General features: G+C 36.0%; 1 protein-coding gene across 2 annotated transcripts in view; it reads left to right on the top strand.

Annotated features, from left to right (window-relative positions):
- The first annotated feature begins 3,627 nt into the window (after nucleotides 1–3,627).
- Nucleotides 3,628–23,316, top strand: part of LOC140240685 (uncharacterized) — a 31,741-nt gene continuing 12,052 nt past the window's right edge. The window contains exons 1-2 of one of the 2 annotated variants that reach the window (XM_072320439.1): nucleotides 3,628–3,735; nucleotides 16,246–16,326. In XM_072320439.1, coding sequence (XP_072176540.1) covers nucleotides 16,276–16,326 — 51 coding nt within the window. In that variant the 5' untranslated portion in view covers nucleotides 3,628–3,735; nucleotides 16,246–16,275. Of the gene's footprint in view, nucleotides 3,794–16,245; nucleotides 16,327–23,316 lie in introns of both variants that reach the window. The other variant, XM_072320440.1, reaches the window with a different exon arrangement.

Below are 23,316 nucleotides of genomic sequence, written 5' to 3'. Positions count from 1 at the left end.
TGTTCTATTGACTCCTCTTTCTTCCTTTTCTTTTCTTTTCTTCTTTTTCTTTTTCTTCTTTCTCCATTAAATAAGATGAGGGGTGTATCTCAACAAGTTAATCACACGACTCCTGATGCCTATTATACAACTCACTTTAGGTGAATTCTGATAGAGCCCCTTTAAATGTCCAAAATGCAAAAAAAGAAAGAAGAGTAAATAAAAATAAAATAAATGTATTGATTTGTCCTCACCGAAAACTGGCTGATTTCATATTCTTGGTCTTGTATACTAGTATACTAGAGCCAAGATGTCCGATTTGACGGTGTTCCAACATTACCATTGTCTGTAGCACAAAAAGAAGGAACAAAATAACAAACAATATAAATCACCATAGTTCAAAGGCATTTTTTTTTCTTTGCAGAACATTGCCTCTTTAAGATTTTAGTTTCTGTCGGCATGATTCTGTGATAGGATCAGGGCGAGCCATTTAATTCTTTCACGAATAGGACACCTCTATTTACGTTTCCTGGTTCTATTATCTTTTATCGATATAGAGATATGAAAGCCTCTAGAGAAACAATATTTTTTTTTTTTTGTTGTCGACGGGGGAAGTTTCGCAGCTCTACACGCCTGGGAATCCCACTCGTTGTATTTGCCTTTTTTTTTCTGTAAATATTTTTTTCCTTCTTCTTTTTCCTTTTTTTCTGATTTGTTTCATCTAATTGTATTTTGTATGTATGTTTCATGTACATGTGTATATGTTTTGAAAAAAAAGTATGTCATTTTTACCTCATGATGCACGGACATGAGGAAAAACAGCCGTCTGGCTGAATCATGAGCCGTGTTGAAATGAATAAATGAAATGAAAATGAAATGAAACGAACACGGGTTTCACCTTTCCTTGACAAGGGTCGCTTTTGTTTCTTTTTTTGTTTGAATTTCACCTAAACAGAGAGAAAACCTTGATCACTGGTTAAAGGGATGGTATAGTATTGGTGGAGATGAGGATTGGGCTTTTAACTTTTTGCGAGATACCAAGAAACCATTTATATAGTACAGAGCATGCCATTCTAAAAGGAATTCAAAGTTTAGTTGATGAAAATCTGATTTGGAATGGCTGAGACATCCAAAAACAAAGTTAAACAAAGCCATTGTAATAAAAGGTGGGTCCAACCTTTTAATAGGAATGCTCTGTTTTTGGATAAATCAAACATTTCAAAACCAATTTTCAATTTATAAACATTGAATTCCTCTAGGAATTACATGCTCTTTCCCATTTCATAAGAGTTTTCTCATTATCTCAACAAAATATGTTAGAAACCTCAAATTAGGCCTCAACCAAAACTATACAATCCCTTAAGTATAATCATAAAAATGCATAAGATGAAACCGTGTGTCCACGGATGATTATTTACAGGTGTAAGACCTATACCGTATGCCCCCCCCCCAAAAAAAAATACAACGGGACCCTCCGCAATGATAACTTTCAAAATAATGAATCAATCCAAATACACTTTCAGGGTACGAAACTATAACTCGTTGCCCACATCTTACAGAAAACGCCATTCAATTTGCTTTAGTGGTCAAAGAGATATGAGGAATTTTGTAGAGCATGTCAGGGATCTCTTCCCTCCAAGTTCTGTCTATTGTGTTCACACACAAGAGCATCCAAGTGCTAAACTTGGAAGAATCAGACTCATGACATGCTCTACAAAAATCCACATTTCTCTGTGACCGCTTAACCGAATTGAATGGGGTTTTCTGCAAAATAGAGCTAAGATGTTAAATTTTAAGACCCTGAAGTTCAATCATACATGAATTTGGTGTTATCAATGCGAAAAGGTGACTGTAATTTTTTTTTGGGACATACTGTACACACAGAGGGATGTGCATTGCACACGGGTCGCACACGCAAAGGCAAAAGGACTTTGAAAACCGCTATAATGCCCTCATGATATTCACTCACCACCAATATGCCTGGACTGGGATTCCCCGCGAATTACTTTTGGCTGTATACGTTTTTTTTTTTTTGGTGTTTTTTTTTTTTAACGAAAATTCGTTGCTCTCTAGCCAGCGTAGAAGTAGAAAGCCATTAGAACACTGGTAATCTTTATGATAATTGGGTCCCAGTCTTCACGAAGATTGACCCTCCCCATCGACTGAGCTGTGTGAAAAACAAGTCAATAGGGCCTATACTTGCTAACTGTGAAACTGTCAGTATATTTTTTTCCTTTCAGCTCATTTCATGTGATATCATTTCATTTCATTTCATTTCGTTTCATTTCATTACATTTCATTTCATCTCATTTCATTTCATTTCATTCGTTTTTCATATCTAACAAAATTACATGCAATCGCAAACACAGCATGATCTTATGGAAGCAAAACATTTCAAATATTTACTTCTGTAAGTGAATTGTTATGATAAAGGTATTAGCAGAACCAAGCTTAAATTACATGGAATCAGTGTAATAGAACCATGCCTATACCGTATGAGGACTTCGTGTATTAGGAGGGGTGTTTGATAGCGAGTGGAAAAAAAAAAAACTTTCCTTGTTTTATTCCTCGACTTTGAGATTGTCATTATCAGGCAGGTGGTTCATGTCGCTTAACATACCTACCATGTCTGACTGCTGTTTGCGATAAGGCCTATGTGACCAAATGTCATTATGTTCTTTCGACTTCTCTCATTTCTCTCCCCCCCCCCCCCGGTAGTCCGTCCTCATCCTGGCTCCTTCTTATATTCGTCTTCATTTTCTGGGAGTCAATGAGGATCAGGGGCATGATAATATGATGTCTACCGACTCATTAGTACGATTTACGGTGCATGAATTTCTACACAAAATTTTAGAGCCCAAAGCTTCCCACTCCATTATGCAAATACCAGAATTGATCATTTATTGTTCTCGATCGCTAAGAACTTACAAACTTCTTAAGTCTATATACTTGTTCTTGCGTCAGACTATCAAAACGATGTGTATATATAGTACAGCCCGTCTAATAAAACATGGTGTCCGATTTTACGGTAGGCCTACAACATGCATTCCGAAATGAGCATCGTCTGCAGCGAACCCCCTAAAAAAAAAACAAAAAAAAAAAAAAAACACCCACTAAAAACAAACAAACAAACAAACAAACATACATACAAAAACAATATTGACATCTTTCCCCACTTTTCATGGCTTAAATGACATTGCCCTCTTCAAACTCTAATTTCTTTGGTATGGCTCTGCTATTATACTGTATAGATGAAGTCGATTTCTTTCACAGAATAATGTCACGTTGGACCTATAGGATCATGCACTCATTGCCCGGACTATTATCCAGAACAGACTGGTTTTCCATCCCCTCAAGTGCTGGTGGTGATCAAATATCATCGACATCCCGCTACTATAATGTATTCGAAATAACAAACACGAAGACCTACAGTACATGTCTAATAAGAACACACGTCAGAAACAGGAAGACATCGGATACACAGGTATACACGCATACTTGAACCTGAGCTGTGGTACTGGGGATTCCCCAATAATGGCTACGCGGTTTTGGATAGCGAAGAAGTCACGTGATCGCAAAGTGACGTTCTCCCTGATGCATCCAGCCTTTTTCGCTTGTATTGTGATTGGATGCACAATGCATGCAAAGCATGCATGTTTGCAGAGGAGCTGAGAGATTTGTGTGGCAGTGAGCCAACAGTCGGATCCGTGTTGCGCCGTTTCATGGTTTCATCGTATCAGATGCTTTCCTCAAGCTGTGAGTATGGTAAATTATGTGGTGGACAATATTTGGTTGCTTCATCGGGATGAGAATAGTGAGTGCATGGAGAAACGGGTTTTCTATCAAAATCCTGTCATCTTTCAGATCATAATGATATGAATATGATCCCATAATAGGTGGTTGAAGATGTTTACCTTTCGTGTGAAGAGTGTGAAGAGCGCACCTGTTCGCGTGCCTCTATGTGCGGATATTTACGATGGCCCACCGAGTTCGGTGTGATGGGACCCATCTCGAATGTGTTAATGTGATATTTTGCTCGCTGTCGGCGCATCATGTCTGCGTCGGCGGCTGTTGGAGTGTTTCAACTAACTGTTTAGTACATGTCATGTCGTGCTGCAGTTCGCCAGATTGTCCCTGAAATCTGAATGCCACACGGGGCGTTGATGGTCATAGTCACAAGTTTGATATGTTGTTCGGGAAGTTGCCGGCCTTCGGGTGGGATGGAAACCAAATGTGATACAATTGTACTACACTATCATATGTGCCACCAAGCCAAGACGGATAGAGCTTAAGAGTTTTTACCCACCTTTCAAATTGGCTTTACTTAATTAGATAACCAGTCTATATCAGTTTCAGTGTCAATATCTCAGGAAAATATTCAACAAGGGAAAAAAGAATCTATGCAGATTTAAAAGTTACTATATCCAAATACAAAAAAAAAAAAAAAATTAAACGTGAAATATTAATCACCTAGCTGCGCGTGCAAAGCTGTCATTATGACGTCCTGTGACGATCAACGCAACGGTCAATTTGCAGTAGTGTTCAGTTGGTAACAAAATTTTGCAAAGTGTGCCTATATGTTGGGGCCACATGAAAAAAAAAAAAGGCTTTTAAAGTCATAAGCCCTAATATGAAATCGGTTGAAGAGAAATAAGGTATACCCGAATAAATTTCTAGACCAAACTGTTCATAAAAACCCCCCAAAACGATTAAGACTAAGTAAGCCTACTTATGGTAAGTAAGCCTACTGCATGGACAAGCGGTCACATTGAAGGAAACTAAAGTTATAATCCAAATGCCGATGAGTGCAGCTTTCTTTTAGTGTCAGGGTGGCATAAAAACACATGATTCAAAACATTGATCGGAGGTTGCGGAAGGTGAGAAATTTATCGGACACCTTAAAAACGTCACACTCGAGAAGAAAGATAGGTACCATGGAACCATGCCGCGAGACAGACCAACGGAATTTCAAACGTTCAGTCAAAACACAAACACATACAGACACACACACACACACACATCAAAAAGGCTTGTAGAGTAAAAGCCTATGCAGAGTAGACCTGCGATCCTGACCAGGGACCTCGCCAGAATGCAAGACTTCACTTGGTAACATGATAAAAAAAGAACAAGAAGACTAAAAATAATTATGCTAATCACTTTGTGTGCCACAGATGCTTAGGTGATTGCTTTAAATTTCGTTGAAAGAAAATATGTAATTTTAAGTTCATTTGGAAGTTCATTCAATTATTTGGTTCAGTGAGCATAGTTTTTTTTTTTTCGTAAAAATTGCTTTAGTACGTGGAAGGTGCACATGGTACGCATGACAAACGAGTTGATGAATATGAATTGTGTTATTTCTTGAAAATATTTGTACAAAAAAGTCCGGTACTTGGCCAGTGAAACATTAAATTGCCACAAAGTAATTCGCTTATTTTCAAGATTTTGTATCTTATAAAAACTTCGTAAAGGTGTGAGGTGAATATCCAGTATGATTCATAATTCTAATGTTTAGCTATTATTTGCAGAAGAAAAAGTGAAACATTTATAGAAAATTCCAGAAGTAAATCCCCACAAAAAGGAGTGGAATATACAATGTATACCTTGAATAGCATAGCTAGGAAAGTAGTATATCATTTCATTAACAATTCCTGTCCTGGATTTTACTTAAGTATTATTTTAGTTGATATGGGACTTGCTGAGATAAATCACTATCAATGAAGGCCTAACACACTATTATGGACTCAATGTAGATGGATACTGTTTATCTTGACGGACATAGGAAGCATAACGAATTACTGAGAAAAAAAAAACTGCAGTTAGTTTTCAAATATCATAGAGATAACTTGTTTGCAAAGATCCGAGATTGGACAAAACCATATGCCTTCTTTAGTCATTATTTACGATTATCTCTGCATTCTTTTTTATTTACTGAAAATACTGTATATTTTATCTTATTTTGTGTTTCTGTGAATGTATACTGCTCAATGCAAATGCTTATGCGTATCTCCATTTATGTCATATACTCTTATATATTATCGTTTTATATCACTGCACTTGTTATTCTTTGTCTTTGTACTTTTGAAATTTGTATTCAGTTTGTATTTGATTGAATGCGGAAATGAATTAAATCAAATCAAAATATAAAGATATAAGAAATATTTGCAAGGATTGTGATTTTGATGAGATAGAAAAACAGATTTGTATCACCTGCAAAGCAAACAATGGAAAACATAAAAGCTGAGTTTTTGATATAGCATTTCTGTACAGTAATAAGAGCGGACCTATAAACAGGGAACCTGCAGTGCAGATGGGATACCGCAAAATATCAGTTTGGAAACTTGGAGTCGTGGCTATGAATATAACGACGAAACAATTTTGTCATATAATCATATAATTCTATAATGATTTATCTTGTAAAGTGAAGTATGGATTGATCTATCGTGTCAAACGATGTTGCAAAATCAAGAAAAAAAAAATCCAGTGCTATCATATGAAAAACATTTCATGAGCTATTTTGTCAATGAACGCAAGACGTGAGTTGTGTTGTTGTTTTTCTTTCTAAATTTAAACTGGGAATCTTGCATTTAGAAGGTATTAAAACAAGGGTTGCGTTTTTAAAGGGATGGTACAGTATTGGTGGAGTGAGAATTGGGCTTTTAACTTTTTGCAAGATAACAAGAAAACACTTATGATATAGTACAGAACATACCATCTTAAGAGGAATTCAAAGTTTATTTGATGAAAATCGGGTTTGGAATGACTGAAACATCCAAAAACAAAGTAAAACAGAGCAATCGTAATAAAGTGTGGGTCCCACACTTTATCAGAATCGCTCTTTTTTGGATATCTCAGCCATTTCAAAAACAATTTTCATCAAATAAATATTGAATTCCTCATAGAATTACATGCTCTTTCATATCTCATAAGAGATTTTTCATTATCTCACCAAAAAATGTAAGAAACCTGAAATCAGTTCTCAACCAAAACTATACGGTCCCTTTAAACAAGCCTTTCAAAGAATTTTAGAAAAGGAGGTTAAAGGGGAAGGCTAGTAACTGATCAGTGGGAATCAGTGGAAATGCTGGGAGATGATTGTTCCAATCCTTATGGGATTCATTCAAGAGTTCATTGTATATCTATTGTTGTGTGAAAATGATTTGCTTCAGAACGGTCTCATATTCAAGTAGTGTGCAGATTAATGCTCCGTCACTGACCAGGGACGCTAACCTGGAAGCATTAAACTGCATATTACTTGAATATGAGACCATTCTGCAGCAAATCATTTTCACACAACAATAGATATACAATGAACTCTTGAATGAATCCCATAAGGATTGGAACAATCATCTCCCAGCATTTCCACTGATTCCCACTGATCAGTTACTAGCCTTCCCCTTTAAAAGAAAAGTGGGATGACATGTACTCTTGAGATCTGTTGCCCTTTTATATGTAAATAGGGACGACTGTCTCTCACAATAGACAAGACAAAATTAGGAAAAAAGTGAGTGGCGAAATTCAGTTTCAATTTCAGTTCAGTTCAGTTCAGCTTATTTTTTTTTTTTCCTTGAAGCAAGAGGTGAGTACAAAGTATAATATAATATAAAGCATGCTTAAAACAATCACATGGTTTGATTAATTTCAAGCAAGGAAAAAACAAATACAAAACTAAAAGTGTGTCGCATAGAATATAATAAGATATGATATCATAACTGAGAACACCTATAGTCATGCTTTGAAGGATAACAATAAAGTAGGTATTACGGAAAAAGAGTGGTCCACTAAAAAGCTAAGCTTGTACGATGGATCACTCAAAACGTGATGAATAAGTATACATCATCATTATTCAAACCGTAATCATTTTAAAGCGCAGAAAATACAATTTCAGGCGAATCTAGCAATGTTCAAGTTGCAAGCACTGTTGATATTCGATGAGCCGTGTTATACCCGACAGAAGAATGATGAAAAATAAAACACAACAAAAGAAACTCACAATAGTAGGTATATACATACACACATGCGTGTGCATTGCCTAAACTCGTAAAAAGGAGAGCAAAAAACAACAAAGCAAAACAAAACCCCAAAACAAAACAACAACAACAACAACAACATGTGAATACATTAACAAAGGACGCGATATGGTACAAGGAAGACAACACAGTATCATGTTGATAACGTTTTTAATAAGAAAATTTGCAATTCCGTCATAATATTTAATCCAAATATTTCATCAGATTACTAACAATATTATCATTTCATCTTCGACAATCGGAATACAAAATAATGGTAATGATAATTTTGATGAAATATGTTCATTTCGCCTAATGAGTGAAATTCTCGATGCATGGGTACATCATAGATTTCATTGACAAGACGTGGCCAAATTTCTACAAAAACGTATTTGAAAGCTGTCGTCTTATTTTGCGGGGTTGTCAATTTTAAGGCAATTCATTATCATGTTAATGTATGGATAAGGACGTTGTTATTGGTATCATACATTTTTTTCAGCGCTTGATAAATCACCTTCCACTCTACCCATGACAACAATAATTTTCATTAACTATTTGTCAAATCAATTTGAGAAATACATTATTTCACTTAGCTAAACGCAATGAAGATGAAGATGCATGTTACGGTATACTGAATATAATTATCACCAGGGAGGTGAGACCTCCCTGATAATGTGATATCATGGAGACTTATGATAAAGTCTACAGCGGTATATAGGAATCTTCCCGTATTTACAAAAGAGTCTGTTTTTCTTATCAATTAGACTTGGGAAGTAAATTTATAACCTGATTGTCGGGGTACTTTTTATGGTTTGATCAGGATGTCGCGAGACAAAACGGTGTTGAACTGAATTAATTGTCAAAATGTTTCTATAGAAATCGAAAAATAGCTTATATCGTTTTGATCGTAGACAATGGACCAAGCAACATAAACCAATCTTTCCCCTCCAGTCTATCAATGATTGACTCTGAGATGATTACGGAAACTGTAGAATCAGTCGACAGATTATTTTAGACAGTTTGAAGATTTGGAAGAAGTGCATATTCACAAAGGGAGATAATCAGTAATCATCGGAAACTATACTACAAGGCCCCGTATTATGAAGATTATAATTGATTGTATCGATTTCTGTGGTAAGTCAATGGCATGTGTGAAAAGGATATTTATAGTTGATTGTATCTTTTGATAAAACCTGGCCCAGGTGTGATAGCGGGAAATAGGTTGTTTTGGATATGATGTTATCAATTAGAGTAGATAAAATATCGGTTAATCTATTGTAGGTTTCCTGAGGAAAGGAGTAAACAATTTAGACGAATTTTGATAGTTTTAATAAACTGTTATCATTGTAGTTAAAAGATTTAAATTGAAATGAACATAAAGTGTGAATATTTTGTTGAAGGGATTATTTCTGTACAGACCATGAAATAACACTGGGCACACTCAAGAAAATTCGAACTAGGTGGTCTGTTGATTTCCCAAATTATGATTCCTTTGTTTAGGGATTTATCTCTATATACTAAATTTGTCTGATTGCCGACAGTCTAAGTTTGTTTGTTTGTTTGTTTTTTTTCTTTAGATGTGAAAACCTAACCCACCTCCTTCCTTCCAGCAGTGTCCTGAGTCTGCTGTTGGTAATCAGTTTCAAGCGGTAGATTTGAAATCCAGAGGAAATTGACGTGGCATGTTCTGCATTAGCCACGGTACACTGAGGCCAATAACACCATGTGTGAATCTTAGTTCATCAGTAAATGAAATAAATTGATCAAGATTTTTTTTTTTTTTAATCTAAACTCCTTATCTTAAAATGAGAGATAACAAAGAATTGATTAGGGTTAGAATGAGATAATAAAATGAGATCTCTTTCCAGATAGTAACATGTATAGATATTGTTTGAGCATGGGCGTCATTCGGATCAAAATCGAGCTTTAGTTCGTTGTTTTCTGAATTCATTTAATGTCAGGGTTGTCTATATTTTCATTGTTTTTGGATATTTACATAATATACTACTACCTTCAGCAGATTGTGTATCTATAGGTATAGGACATTATCATTCGTATCAGAAGTATGAAATAGGACACCCATACAGTTGTACCATGGTTGCACCCTAGAATATGGGTTGTAAATGCTTGAATGCAAGACGTAAATAAGCGATGTGATATACTCAAATGTTAAAGGGGCCCTGAAATCCAAATGCATGTTGATTAGTGTTGATTTATGATACCCTCAACATCACTTTTGCGGTAAAACAAATATCTAGAAACATTTCATATATTTTTAACGGTTTTTTCTTCCTTTTTTCTTCAGATTACTTGGGAACGCACACAAAAAAATCCTTCCAAACCAATAAATATTAATATTCTTGAGATGACCTCATCTGTCAATCATTGCTAAAGTACTGAAATGTTTAAAAAAAAGACATTGGAATGCACCTTCCTCTCGACACAGCATAATTTGCATGTTTCTGTCATGTTAATGTGACTAACAAAAGACTGATGAGACAAATTGACAAAAAGACAAATTGACAGATGAGGTCATCTCAAGAATATTAATATTGATTGGTTTGGAAGGATTTTTTTTGTTGGCGTTCCCAAGTGATCTGAAGAAAAATAGAAGAAAAAATCGTTAAAAATATAGGGAATGTTTCTAGATATTCGTTTCACCGCAAAAGTGATGTTGAGAGTATCATAAATCAACACAAATCAACATGGGCAATTCCATGGGAATGTGGACATGGCACTAAAATTTCAAGTTTATCATGGCAAAACAATTACTCATTATGTATTGCCCATATACTGAAGATAAAGAAACTCGAAGAATTATATCATCGGTCAAATATTTCCCGAGAAACAGCTACAAATTTTTTACAATTTTTCACTCATCCAAATTGCTAAAATGCATGCTTAACTCGATATACATTTTTTTTAATAGAAAAATTCTTCTAGCACTTCACTCAATTTATTTTAAAGAAGCAAATTGGTTCTACTTCAGTCTCCCATGAGGAAATTTCTATGCCACCTTCAAAAAATTTTAATCACCACATGAAAGTTCAGCCCTTGAGCCATGTAACGCGAGTTACCAAAACAAGAAATATTTTTCATTCTGAAGGAAGCAGTGGAGGTAATTTGTTGGGAATCATAATTTTCTAAATTCATCACACCCTGATACTGTACACAGGATATATATGTTGACTTGAATAAACACTGTCATCACATTAAAAAATGTCAATGAAAAGTGTAACGTGAGTTACAGCCATGTAACTCTGAGCCATGTAAAACTGAGCCATGTAACGCGAGTTACCGGCATGTAACGCGAGTTACCAACTATAAGCACAAGTTTCCACCAACATAAGCAAATTTTAACACTTAATTGAGCTAGATTGTGGTGAAAACAATCAAATCCAGTGTTATACACACTATGCTGGACTGAAACAAAGGAGGGTAGCCTAATTAACTGTCATTGTATAATACTAGCATCAAGGCCACTGATCACATGCCACATTGAAGAGTCTAGCCAGGCTTTAACTGCATGTGTACGTATGTACATCCAGCAGTGAATGAGGTTAACATAAAATTTATCTTCTGAATTTCCTGCATCATATTACAGAATTTTTATTACAGAATGCTATAAAGCAACAAGTGCTGGTTCTAATCCTTATTCGGTGGTCTAGTGAAGATGACGCCTATCCGGAGATCAGAAGGTTGTGGGTTTGAATCCTGCTCGAGTATGTATGCCCATGATTTTTTATCATGGCTACTAATAAAACACTGATCAATTCAGTGCTTATTTACGTTGATGTAGGGCAATTTGTCAATCAGTTGCAATAAAAACATCTCAACGGAAGAATTTCTGAATTTGAATAATTACACAGTACCCGCTGCATGATATAAGGATTAGAACCAACACTTCCTGTCGGGCGGAAGTTCAGTGGTCTAGTGGAGATGATGCCCGTCCAGAGATCAGGAGGTCTTGGGTTCGAATACTGCTCGAGTATGTACGCCCATGACTTTTTTTTTTTATCATGGCTACTACTAAAACACTGATCAATTGAGTACTTATTTACGTTGATGTAGGGTAATACAAGATGTAAGCCAGTTCGTAAAACACTGTAGCTGATGTACACATTGGTACAAATGACCTTTCTTTTTTCTCAGTTGGTTCGGCACTTCACTCGTTTTCAAAGCGGCATAATGCATAAGCTTGCCCGACATAACAATTTATGGAATTCATGTTCAAAAAAAGAATGAACTTGCATTTAGATCAGGGGATCAGAATACTCCCATCAGTCAATAATTTAGCAGGCATCCATTTCATTGTTTTGTATTGAATGCAGTACCTAATAGCTTATTTCCTTTTATATTGCGAAATACCATTCTTGCTGTCAGGTGGATGTGCTGGCAAGCATCATTTAGATAAGGATCACATGAATAATCATCGCATCACAGACGCTTACCTCAGTGAATTTACAAACCAAAATGCCTGTTGGTACAAATGACCTTTTTCTGCTCATGCGCAAAGTGGAATTACAAACTGGTCTATTTGTCAATCAGTTGCAAAGAAATGTACTAGTTTTCACTCCTCACAAATACAGGATTTTAATTTTTGAAAGATTGTAAGCTTTTTTTGTAAACTTGTAGATAGGGTTTGATACTTTTATGTTTTGTTTTAAAAAGACTTTCAACATTTTTAATCTTTACACTCTGAAAATTAGGGTATACATGTATATATTCAAACATATTCAGGGTCTCTATGAGGATTGAAGCTCTTATTAGTTTTAAACACATTCTTTTCTATCAATTGGGTTTATTAGTAAAATATTTGTTTAACATTTATTCATTTTACTATCTACAAAAATAAGCATCTCTCAAAATATTCAACACAAGATTCAGTGCCATCAGAACAGTTGTATGTCATCAATTTGTGTCACCCTGTGTTAGTGGACATACTGTAACGCGAGTTACCGTAACGCGAGTTACCGATATAAAGGCTCCCTACATTTTACCAGATCATTGTTACTCAACTTTGATAGTGTTAATTCATGAGTCCTAACCCTATATCAATTCAAGGTAGGAAAACTTTTATCAAGATTGTCTAGTATGAGGAGACTTTCCAAAAAGAGGCCTTTATAGAATTGACCATGTCCTTTTTGTGTAACGCGAGTTACCAAAATTAAATGATTCAAGAATCCCAACATGTTTGTCCTTTATTTTTCTTTTTGGATTCATTTAGTTGGTGTATGTCTACTTAACCCATGATGAAAAAAGTAACTTGTAGATCCTACCAATTACAAAGATATTGGCACATTATCCCATAAATGTACCCATTATTTGTAACGCGAGTTACCGTGGAATTGCCCACATGCATTTGGATTTCAGGGCCCCTTTAACGCACACAATAATATAAACATCGTGAGCAGTCATTGCAGACATTGCAACAACATGTTTATACAAAAATGAAATACGATTCTCGTACACCATTGTAGTGATATCTGAATTGAAAACGACAGATGATGAGAAAATATTGAGAACATGATATAAAAAAAAAAGACAGAAAAGATAACAAGATATACTGGAATCCCCCTTTGCCTAACCGGATCATAACAGGCATGATTCCATGTTGCTATGATTAAAATTGACATTGCCGGTAAACGTGGAAAATATGCTCTGTCTTTGGGAAGATGCATTCCGTACTTTAGTCCTGACTGACTAATGGCGTCACTGGCAGAATCTTGGGTTGAAAGTTTTTTGTTTTGTTTTGTTTTGTTTTTTCCTTGGGGGGATGTGTTTGTGTGTGCAAGTGAGCGTATATCCAATTAATCTGGAGAGCAGTATCATAAGACACTACACAAATATTTTTAGATACCACAGTATACTTATGGCCACGATCAGGGTATTATGAATCGACACAAGTCAACGCATGCATTCGTGCTGTATGGAGGTGGACACGGATGTCTGTATTTTCGGAGTGCAAAGTTATCAGGAAGCTCTATATCACGTTTGGATGAACGGTAATGCTTATTAGGCCGCAGTCACATAATGTACACGGCTTTTCTTCAGACAGCGTATAAATAGCGTACAGTATTGTGGCGGAGTTTATAATAGTGAGTTCTTTGTAAAGCTTACGGAATGTATCTGTGTTCGTATGGGCATGAAGGAGGTTCAAGAGATGGAGTTTCAGCTGGCAACAACAGTTTATTATTCAAACAGCTGTCAGTTTTCTATGGATGTACAAGTTTAATTAAGTTTTGTTATTCATTGTATTAAACACGGAATGCAGAAATAAATTAAACTGAACTGAATTGAAGTCCACCGGTGTATTTCTGCCTTTGATAATCGGGGTTTGAAAGCCGCATGTCTTTCTGAGCAATCATACGAACAAATTCGTTCGATGATAATGATATTGTTGACGATAGAGAGGAACAAAAACAAAAACAACAACAACAACAACACCCATGAGATACATTTTCCAATAGACAAAAGTGTGCACTTTGTGACAAAGTAAATGCACTTACATAAATAATATTTCAATTCAATTCAATTCAAACTTTATTTCATTTTTCGAAAAGAACATAAACATTTCACTTTCATTGGTAACAGAGAATAAGGTTACATAATCAAAACAAAGTAAAATTGAAAAGAGAACATAATTGTGGAACCTTGGGGTAACAAATAATGTTGTAATGAAAATTGACTGAAGTGATATAGACGATATACATTACACAAAATATCGAAAAATGGAGGGACCCACTAAAAAGGCAATGCTTGTAGAATGTGGGCCCCTCAGGTACAGAATGTCAATAGAAAATGAACTGATGCAAAAAGGGGAAAAAAGATCGGGAATAAAGTCAGATTAAAAAAAAAGGTCTGGAAGCCCAATAAGAAGACAGAGTAACGGACAGACACACATACACAGGCGAATGAACATTAAACGAGACTGAGACGACAAAACTTATGAAAGGGGACTTCAATACAAGACAGAACGAGACAAGGTTGACATAATAGGAAGACAATACAGCGGACAGAAAGGAAAAACAGATCCAGCGATCCTCGACAGAACTATGTCGAAAAAATATTGGGATGCGAGGAAGGGATACATAAATATGGAAAAATAGAGAGAAATAGATGCGGAGGTACTACAAGTAGAATTGAATCTACTCAGTAAGAGTCTCAGTACAACAGGGACGAGAAAATATGTGAGAATATTATTGGTAATCAAAATTCTTCGGAAAAAATTAAAATGAGCCATCAGGCTGATTCACTTCTGTAGGAACATAACATTGCAATAGAAACAACTTTAATCTCCTTTTAAATGAAAATATAGAAGGTGAATTTTTTATGTCATTGTTCAGAAAATTCCAATACGTTGGGCCAGTATAAATAAGTGTGTTCTTAGCAAGAATCGTTCGTAAGTGAGGTAAGTGAAATTCATTGGAACGTCGAGTGGGATAGTCATGGAATGATTGATTTCTTTGAAACATAGAATCGAAAATGGAGGGGAGTGAGTTGTTGCTGTACGTATACATAAATTGCCCCAAATTAAATAAATACAAATCTTTGATTTTTAGCAGCTTATTTGCGGCAAATAACATATTTGAGTGGGAGGGTATGAAAGGATAACTGATGACACGGAGAGCTTTCTTTTGTAGAAGGAACACTCTATCCAGTAGGTTCTGGTGAGTGTTGCCCCAAACTAAAACGCCATAATTAAGATATGGCAATATCAGTGACGAATATAACATGAGTAATGATTTTTGTGGGATATACAATTTCATTCTATTTATAACACCTATATTACGTGAGATTATGTTGGATATATAATCAATATGTAACTTCCAGGAAAGTTTGTCGTCAACAATAATTCCAAGGAATTTAAAATGTGAAACTTGTTCTAAATGAAAATCATTCAAAACTATAGCTGTACTCAAAATGTCAACAGTATTACTAAAAATCATATATTTCGTTTTTTGGGTATTCAATGATAATTTATTGGCTCTTACCCAGTTATTCACTTTTTGTAATTCAGTATTGACTTTTTGAACAACATAATGACAATTATTGTAATGTCACTGATAACAAAAGGACGAAATACAGATTGTACATCAATGAGAGTGAAAGAGCTTGCGAGACAACAAGTGACACTCCATTAGGTCCATTTTGAGTTCGTATTCAATTATACTATTATACAATTATACTTGATTTTGTTTGCAGGTATATAATCAAAAAGTCTCAAGTCATAAATGTGTGTTTACTTCTTATTACTCAGAACTCGCAGATTTGTGGCAGAAAGTGATCAATGACATCCCTTTCCTCGAGTGAAACTGAACTGATCGAACACACCAGAATGGTAAGGAGCAATTTGGGAAATTTTCATAAGATCAGCTTGTGTATAGTTCAGAAACTACCGGTGTATAGGACGCTGTTGTGCCATACAATAAACTTATTATGCAACCGAATTATGGTGAATGGATGAATATTTTGTATAGTTTAATTCTTTATCGACACAGGTTTAAATGGTGATCAAAATAAATGGTGATTGTCGACACGCGTTTCTTTTTTTTTATGAATAAGGTCATCAAAATATTTGGTAATAGAGATATAATCTGCGACATTCTGTATCATTCAAGCTGCGTAGATAGGTTAAAGGGGATGGCTAGTAACTGATCAGTGGGAATGCTGGAGGATGATTGCTCCAATCCTTGTGGGATTCATTTAAGAGTACATTATATATCTATTGTTGTGTGAAAATTATTCGCTTCAGAATGGTCTCATATTCAAGTAATGTGCAGTTTAATGTTTCCAGGTTTGCATACCTATACAGTGACGGGCATTAATTTGCACATTACTTGAATATGAGACCGTTCTGAAGCAAATAATTTTCACACAACAACAGATATATAATGTACTCTTAAATGAATCCCACAAAGGATTGGAACAATCATCCCCCAGCATTCCCACTGATTCCCACTGATCAGTTACTAGCCATCCCCTTTAAGATAATTATAATGTCTTCTTAAATCTCCTTCACTTAGAAGCCTCAAAATACAGAAGCTTTCCTTCATACTGAAAGTTATGGAATCTTTCAAGTTTTATATTGTGTATTCGAAGATGATGATTGCTCTGAATCACGTGAGTCATATTAGATTAGGTCATGATGGTATACATCGCCTCAAAAGTCTCACATTCTCTTGTACACAGATCTTTAAACAAACCTTGCTTTTATATTTGCATTCAAGAAGATAAAGAGAAATTCTAACGTACATGTATATAGCGTATCTTAGCGCATATAGCAAAATATCGATAAAACACGACAAATATAGATTTAATACAGTAATCATGGTGTATGTATGAACCATTGGGAAAGCATTGAGAATACAGCTTCACCCCATTTTATATGCATGAACACATTATGGTTGTGAAAGATGTTTACGTTTCAAGGCAGCAAGCTAAGATTGAAATTCAACACCTTCTTACTCTCAGAAATATTTCCCGTGCTATATTGTAATTTTCTAAATGTTCTGAGTGTTTACTTTGATAGAGTTACAACTATACAACTTCAACAAGGAAAATGAGCGCTTTAAAGGAGACCTCCGGAAGATTTTTCAGACTTTTGTATCTATCGGCGGTTTTCGTAACATATTCAAGTTGTATGCATACCTTTAAATCAAAGGTTGTTCGTGACAACCTGAAAGCTTGACTGAGGCTTGTTCGACATAGCAACAAGTAATGCATGCAGACGGGATTCAAGCAATTCAATTTCATTTAAGAGGAGCAGGTTAATGGAACAGCTTTTATACGTTCCCGGAAATGAAACATCCATAAAGTTGAATACACATAACGGAAAACGGTCTATTGGTCACACTGGGTACAGAGTTAAAGAATATAAAGTAATTAATCTAAGGAATGAATATATTTTCAAAATTCATAACAAATCACAGTGAACAAGGATGACATAGCTTCATCACCTTCACATAACAGTACATGATTAGGTGCTCGTGGAGGCAGAACAAAACAAGACAGCATGCATAATTTTTTACACAGGTGAACTTGTTAAGCAAACGTTATTGATAACATTGATACATTACTGGAATTTGTGAGCCTCCTATTATATATCATCATCTTTGTTGAGTGTAATAGGTTGTTGTTGCTTTTTTCCCCCCAGAGTATTCGTTTGTCTCCCCGAGGACCACAATAGATTTGAGAAAGCTATACATGACACCATCAGTTTGTGTACATACAATGTAAAATCTATAAATTGTATGGAATATTCCTTTAAAGGTTATTTAGTGAATCAAAGGTACAGTTTCGGTTGAGATGAGGCATCAGATATCTTCAGGATTCAGGTTTCTTTCATGATTTTTCGAAGATAATTGGAACAGAGCTGCCAACTAGTACTGATTTTCAGTAATTTCTACTGAAATTGGACAAGAATACTGAAGGTTACAAGCAAATTACTTATTTTAGAAATCATTGTCTATGATAAATTCTATAACACTGTTAAGGATTACTGATTTTCACTCAAAAAAGGTGCAAATTACTGATTTTCAGCCATCATAGTACTGAAAGGCTTTTACAAAAGTTGGCAGCTCTGTTGGAAACCTCTTAGGAAATATGAAAGAACATACAATTCTAAAAGGAACTCAAAGTTTATTTGTTGAAAATCGGTCTTTAAATGGCCGAGATATTCAAATCAAAGCAATCCTTGAATAAAAAGTTGGAACCATTTTTCTTTTTATTAGGATCGCTGTGTTTTTATTGTATTATTTTGATAACTCAGCCATTTCAACACTGATTTTCATAAAATAAAGTTTGAATGTCTCTTAAAAATTTTGAATGTCTCTCAACATTTTAGCCTCGAAAGGAATGTATATTTGTCACCACCTTCTCGCTGATCCACTGTGAGTCAGTGTGTGACGCCCAACGCTGAGTGTATGGAATGATATAGAACCACGGCTTGCAACAACAATTTTTACTTCATATTATACATATGTTATAAATTTTTTGATCACCGATAATATTAAAGCTTGGCGAGAAAAAAAGAAAACCATTTTCTGTCATCATTTTAGGGATACACGGTTCAATTCGGCAAGGTTATGCTCATCCTCCACCAACCTGTATGGTGACAGTTAGTACCTTATGTTTTTACGTATTGATTGTGAAGCCAGAAATTTCTACCCGCCTGTTTCACTTTATACTTTCAAAACCTTTTTGAACCCATATCTCTAATTTTTAATGGAAGTCACTAATCAGTTTTAAATTTACTGATAACTGATAAATGATTCTTATAAACCTCCCACACTTTCTGTTATTGAACTCCGATTTTCTCAGTACAGCGCATCCCGCACTGCTTTAGCAGATATTTATTCTTCTACTGTGAATTGCCCGACAAAATCCTTTTGTTTTGCAAATCATCTGTGTGAAACTCAAAACCCATTGACATGACGTCCTTATCACACGTGTACAGTAAGAAGTTTGCATGAATGTATAATCGTTCACATTTTTAGTGTCGACAATATATAGGCGTGGTTGCTCTTTCGCGCCACGGCCGACTGATCTCCTATGGTAATCAAGCCACTGCAAGTGGCACCTGTGTTTGACGCATGTTAACCGGGTTGCTGTTTTAACACCCTGATTTCCATGTAGTATTTGTACTGTATTTTTTTTTTCTTTCATACTTGTGTTAGTGGGTGCATGGTTAAAAGTCTCGCATTCAATAGCCAATGTAGATATTGCAAGAAATGTACCTTCACTCCCCCTTTACTCCCCCCCCCCCCCTCCCATACTGGAAAGTCTCACTGAACTTCAACTGGGCAAGTGTCACGGTCTGTTGGTTCTCATAAAGGAACTCTAAAGCTTATAATGAACTTGGTAAGCTTGGAATGATAACCCTCATTGTCACTAAATAGTTTTGATGGGAGGGAACTTTCACACCCCCACCAATTATACAACTTGTTTTTTTTTCGTTTTTTTTTGAATTGTCACTGTATAATATAGTTGAGCAAAACATCCAAACACGTTTAAGCCTCCGCACACTTTCCTCCTTTGCATACACATACACACACACACGTGCACACATAATTTCCATCTACATCTATGTTTCCATACGTGTAATGTCGACAGAGGGCGTGAATTGTTTCTCCTCCTCGCCGCGGCTGACTGATCCCACGTCAGTCCACTGTCGCTTGGTGCTCTCAAATTGAACACGTTTTGCTTGTTTGTTTGTTAACTTTAATGAGAAAGTATGAATTTTATGTTTCTTTTATTCCTTGGGAATGCCAATATACTGTAGTTCTCACAATAGGGATGTATTCTGAAGAGTTATTCGCAAAGATGTACGTTTAATAGCTCGCATGATACACATGAACGTCTCGCTGTGTGGATTGCGATGGCGGATACGATATTTATATTCCACAACTCATTTCCTTTTCTTTGTGTACGTGTTTGAAAACACAACACCCTTATACTGGGTGGTACGGCTATCCCCTGGTGATCTGTTGTAGTTGAGTAATTATTGTAACTGTGACCAAGATGGGTCTAATTGTATCGTATTTTGTATTGTATATTGAAACCCCACACACATTTGCACTTTGTACACACACCTGCACAGTAGTATGCACTTGCAAAATGCACATCAGCACCTATGCAGTTGTTGTCTTTCAAATCTCCGGTAATTTACATTTCTGTATTATAAAATGGCGCCACAGGTGAATACTCCCGGTATTCTTGCTGACGTTATGCCTATGCACGACAGTAAATATTACACACCTCTTGAATTCAGTGGAACCATACCGTATAGTCCAGATAATATTTCACTTCTTCATATAAACTCTAGGAGTTTGAATAAAAATTTTGAATATTTGGAAAATCTTTTTCACTCTTTAAATAATTTTGAATTTTCTGTTATTGGAATAAGTGAAACATGCATGGGTACAATGTTACATCAGAACTCCCCAGATATCTTCAATTTACATAATTACAAATCTATTAGGGCTGATCAAAAGGGTGGCGGTGGTGCGTTTTACATTGCACAAAATTTACTGTTCAAAATCCGTTCTGAAATCACATTAAAATATGCAGAAACGTTATTCATTGAAATTGATAACCCAATCTCTAAAAATGTTATAGGTTTACTTTATCGACCCCCTGATCTGAACTGTGGATTATTAGCTCACCTGAGCCAAAGGCTCAAGTGAGCTATTGCGATCGCCCTTCGTCCGGCGTCCGTCGTCCGTCGTCCGTCGTGCGTAAACTTTTTACATTTTCATCTTCTTCTTGAAAACCCCAAGACCGATTTTCATCAAACTTGGCAGGTAGCATCCCTAGGGGGTTAGGAACTCAATTTGATAAAATGGGCACCATGCCCCACCCTGGGGGCCCCCAGGGGGGCCCAACCCCCCCCCCAAAATTAAGGAATCTGTAAAAATCTTCTTCTCTAGAACCACAAGTGATAGAGCTAAGTTAATACTATGGGTTAGTACATTGATGACTGTAGTTTCAAGTTTGCTCATGGCAGAATCAGGGGTGCCCCCCTTGGGACCCAGGGGAGGGGGGTGGGGAGGGGTTCTAATGGGGCCTAAATTGTACATTTTCATCTTCTTCTTAAGAACCCCATGACCCATTTTCACCAAACTTGGCAGGTAGCATCCCTAGGGGGTTAGGAACTCAATTTGTTAAAATGGGCACCATGCCCCACCCAGGGGGCCCCAGGGGGGCCAAACCCCCCAAAATTAAGGAATATGTGAAAATCTTCTTCTGTAGAACCAGATGTGATAGAGCTAAGTTAATACTATGACTTAGTACATTAATGACTGTAGTTTCAAGTTTGTTCATGGCAGAATCAGGGGTGCGCCCCTTGGGACCCAGGGGAGGGGGGGTGAGGAGGGGTCCTAATGGGGCCTAAATTGTACATTTTTATCTTCTTCTTGAGAACCCCATGACCCATTTTCACCAAACTTGGCAGGTAGCATCCCTAAGGGGTTAGGATCTCAATTTGTTCCACCCAGGGGGCCCCCAGGGGGACCCACACCCCCAAAATGAAGGAATCTTTAAAAATCTACTCTAGAATCAGAAGTTATAGAGCTAAGATAATACTATGAGTGAGTACATTAATGACTGTAGTTTCAAGTTTGTTCAAAGGAGATCCAGGGGTGCCCCTCTTGGGGGCAGGGAGTGAGGGGGGGGGGGGTGGTGGTTGGGAAGGTCCAAATGGGGGCCTGAATTGTACATTTTCATCTTCTTCCTGAAAACCTCATGATGGATTTTCGTCAAACTTGGCAAGTAGCATCCCTAGGGGGTCAGGATCTCAATTTATCCAAATGAGCACCATGCCCCACCCAGAGGGCCCCAGGGGTCCCCAATCCCCCCCCCCCAAATTAAGGAATCTTAAAAGATTTGGGCCCTTATTGTACATTTTCATCTTCCACTTGAGAATGCCTGGTCAAATTTTGGTAGAGCTGTGAATAATTTAGATTAGTGACTGCGTGAAAGGTGAACTTGCGATACTCAGGTGAGCGCTAGACCCGCGGGTCTCTTGTTTTGTGATGAATTGGATTTATATCTCCATAAGATAGGTAATGAATGTAAACATATCTTATGCATTTAATGTACTCATACGGTTTTGTGTCGATTATCAATAAACCCACCAGGATAAATCCGCATTCATCAACTCAGATTGATAATATTTTTTTCGAATGTATATAATAAAACAACTATGGGGGTATATTGTGTTCTGAAGTTTCTGATCATTTACCAATATTTTCAATTTGTGAATGTAAATTAGGTTGTGAAATATTATTTGATAAAATTTGGTATTATAAAGAATCAAAACGCAATGTACTTAGTAGAATTGCTGAAACAGAAATTATTCTTAGAGGAATGGACAGACATTTTTAGTGTTAATAATTTTAATCTGTCATATAAATGTTTTTAATGAAAAATTATTGTATTATTATGAAAATAATATTCCTTTATGTAGAATAAAAAATAACCGAAGTAAACCAAGAAATCCTTGGATTACAAAAGGTATTTTGAAATCTATAAACACTCGTAATTCTTTGTTTAAGTTACATATTCGTAACCCAACTGAATTTAATTTGAATATGTATAAAGTTTATCGAAATACATTGACAAAATTGATTCGTTTATCTCGCAGATTATATTTTTCTGATAGAATGAAAAAGGTCCCTTCGAATATCAATGCAACATGGAAAATCATCAAAGAGGTCCCAGGTAAAAAGCCCGATTCTCCACTAACGGATGATATCAAATTAAATGGCATCAAAATAAATGATCCCAATACGTATGCAAACTCATTTAACTCATTTTTCGTTACTATCGG

The sequence above is a fragment of the Diadema setosum genome, chromosome 17, assembly GCF_964275005.1.
Source record: "Diadema setosum chromosome 17, eeDiaSeto1, whole genome shotgun sequence".
Classification (NCBI taxonomy): Eukaryota; Metazoa; Echinodermata; class Echinoidea; order Diadematoida; family Diadematidae; genus Diadema; species Diadema setosum.
Note: the sequence above shows the minus strand (reverse complement) of the source record. Positions and strands in the feature narration are given on the sequence as shown.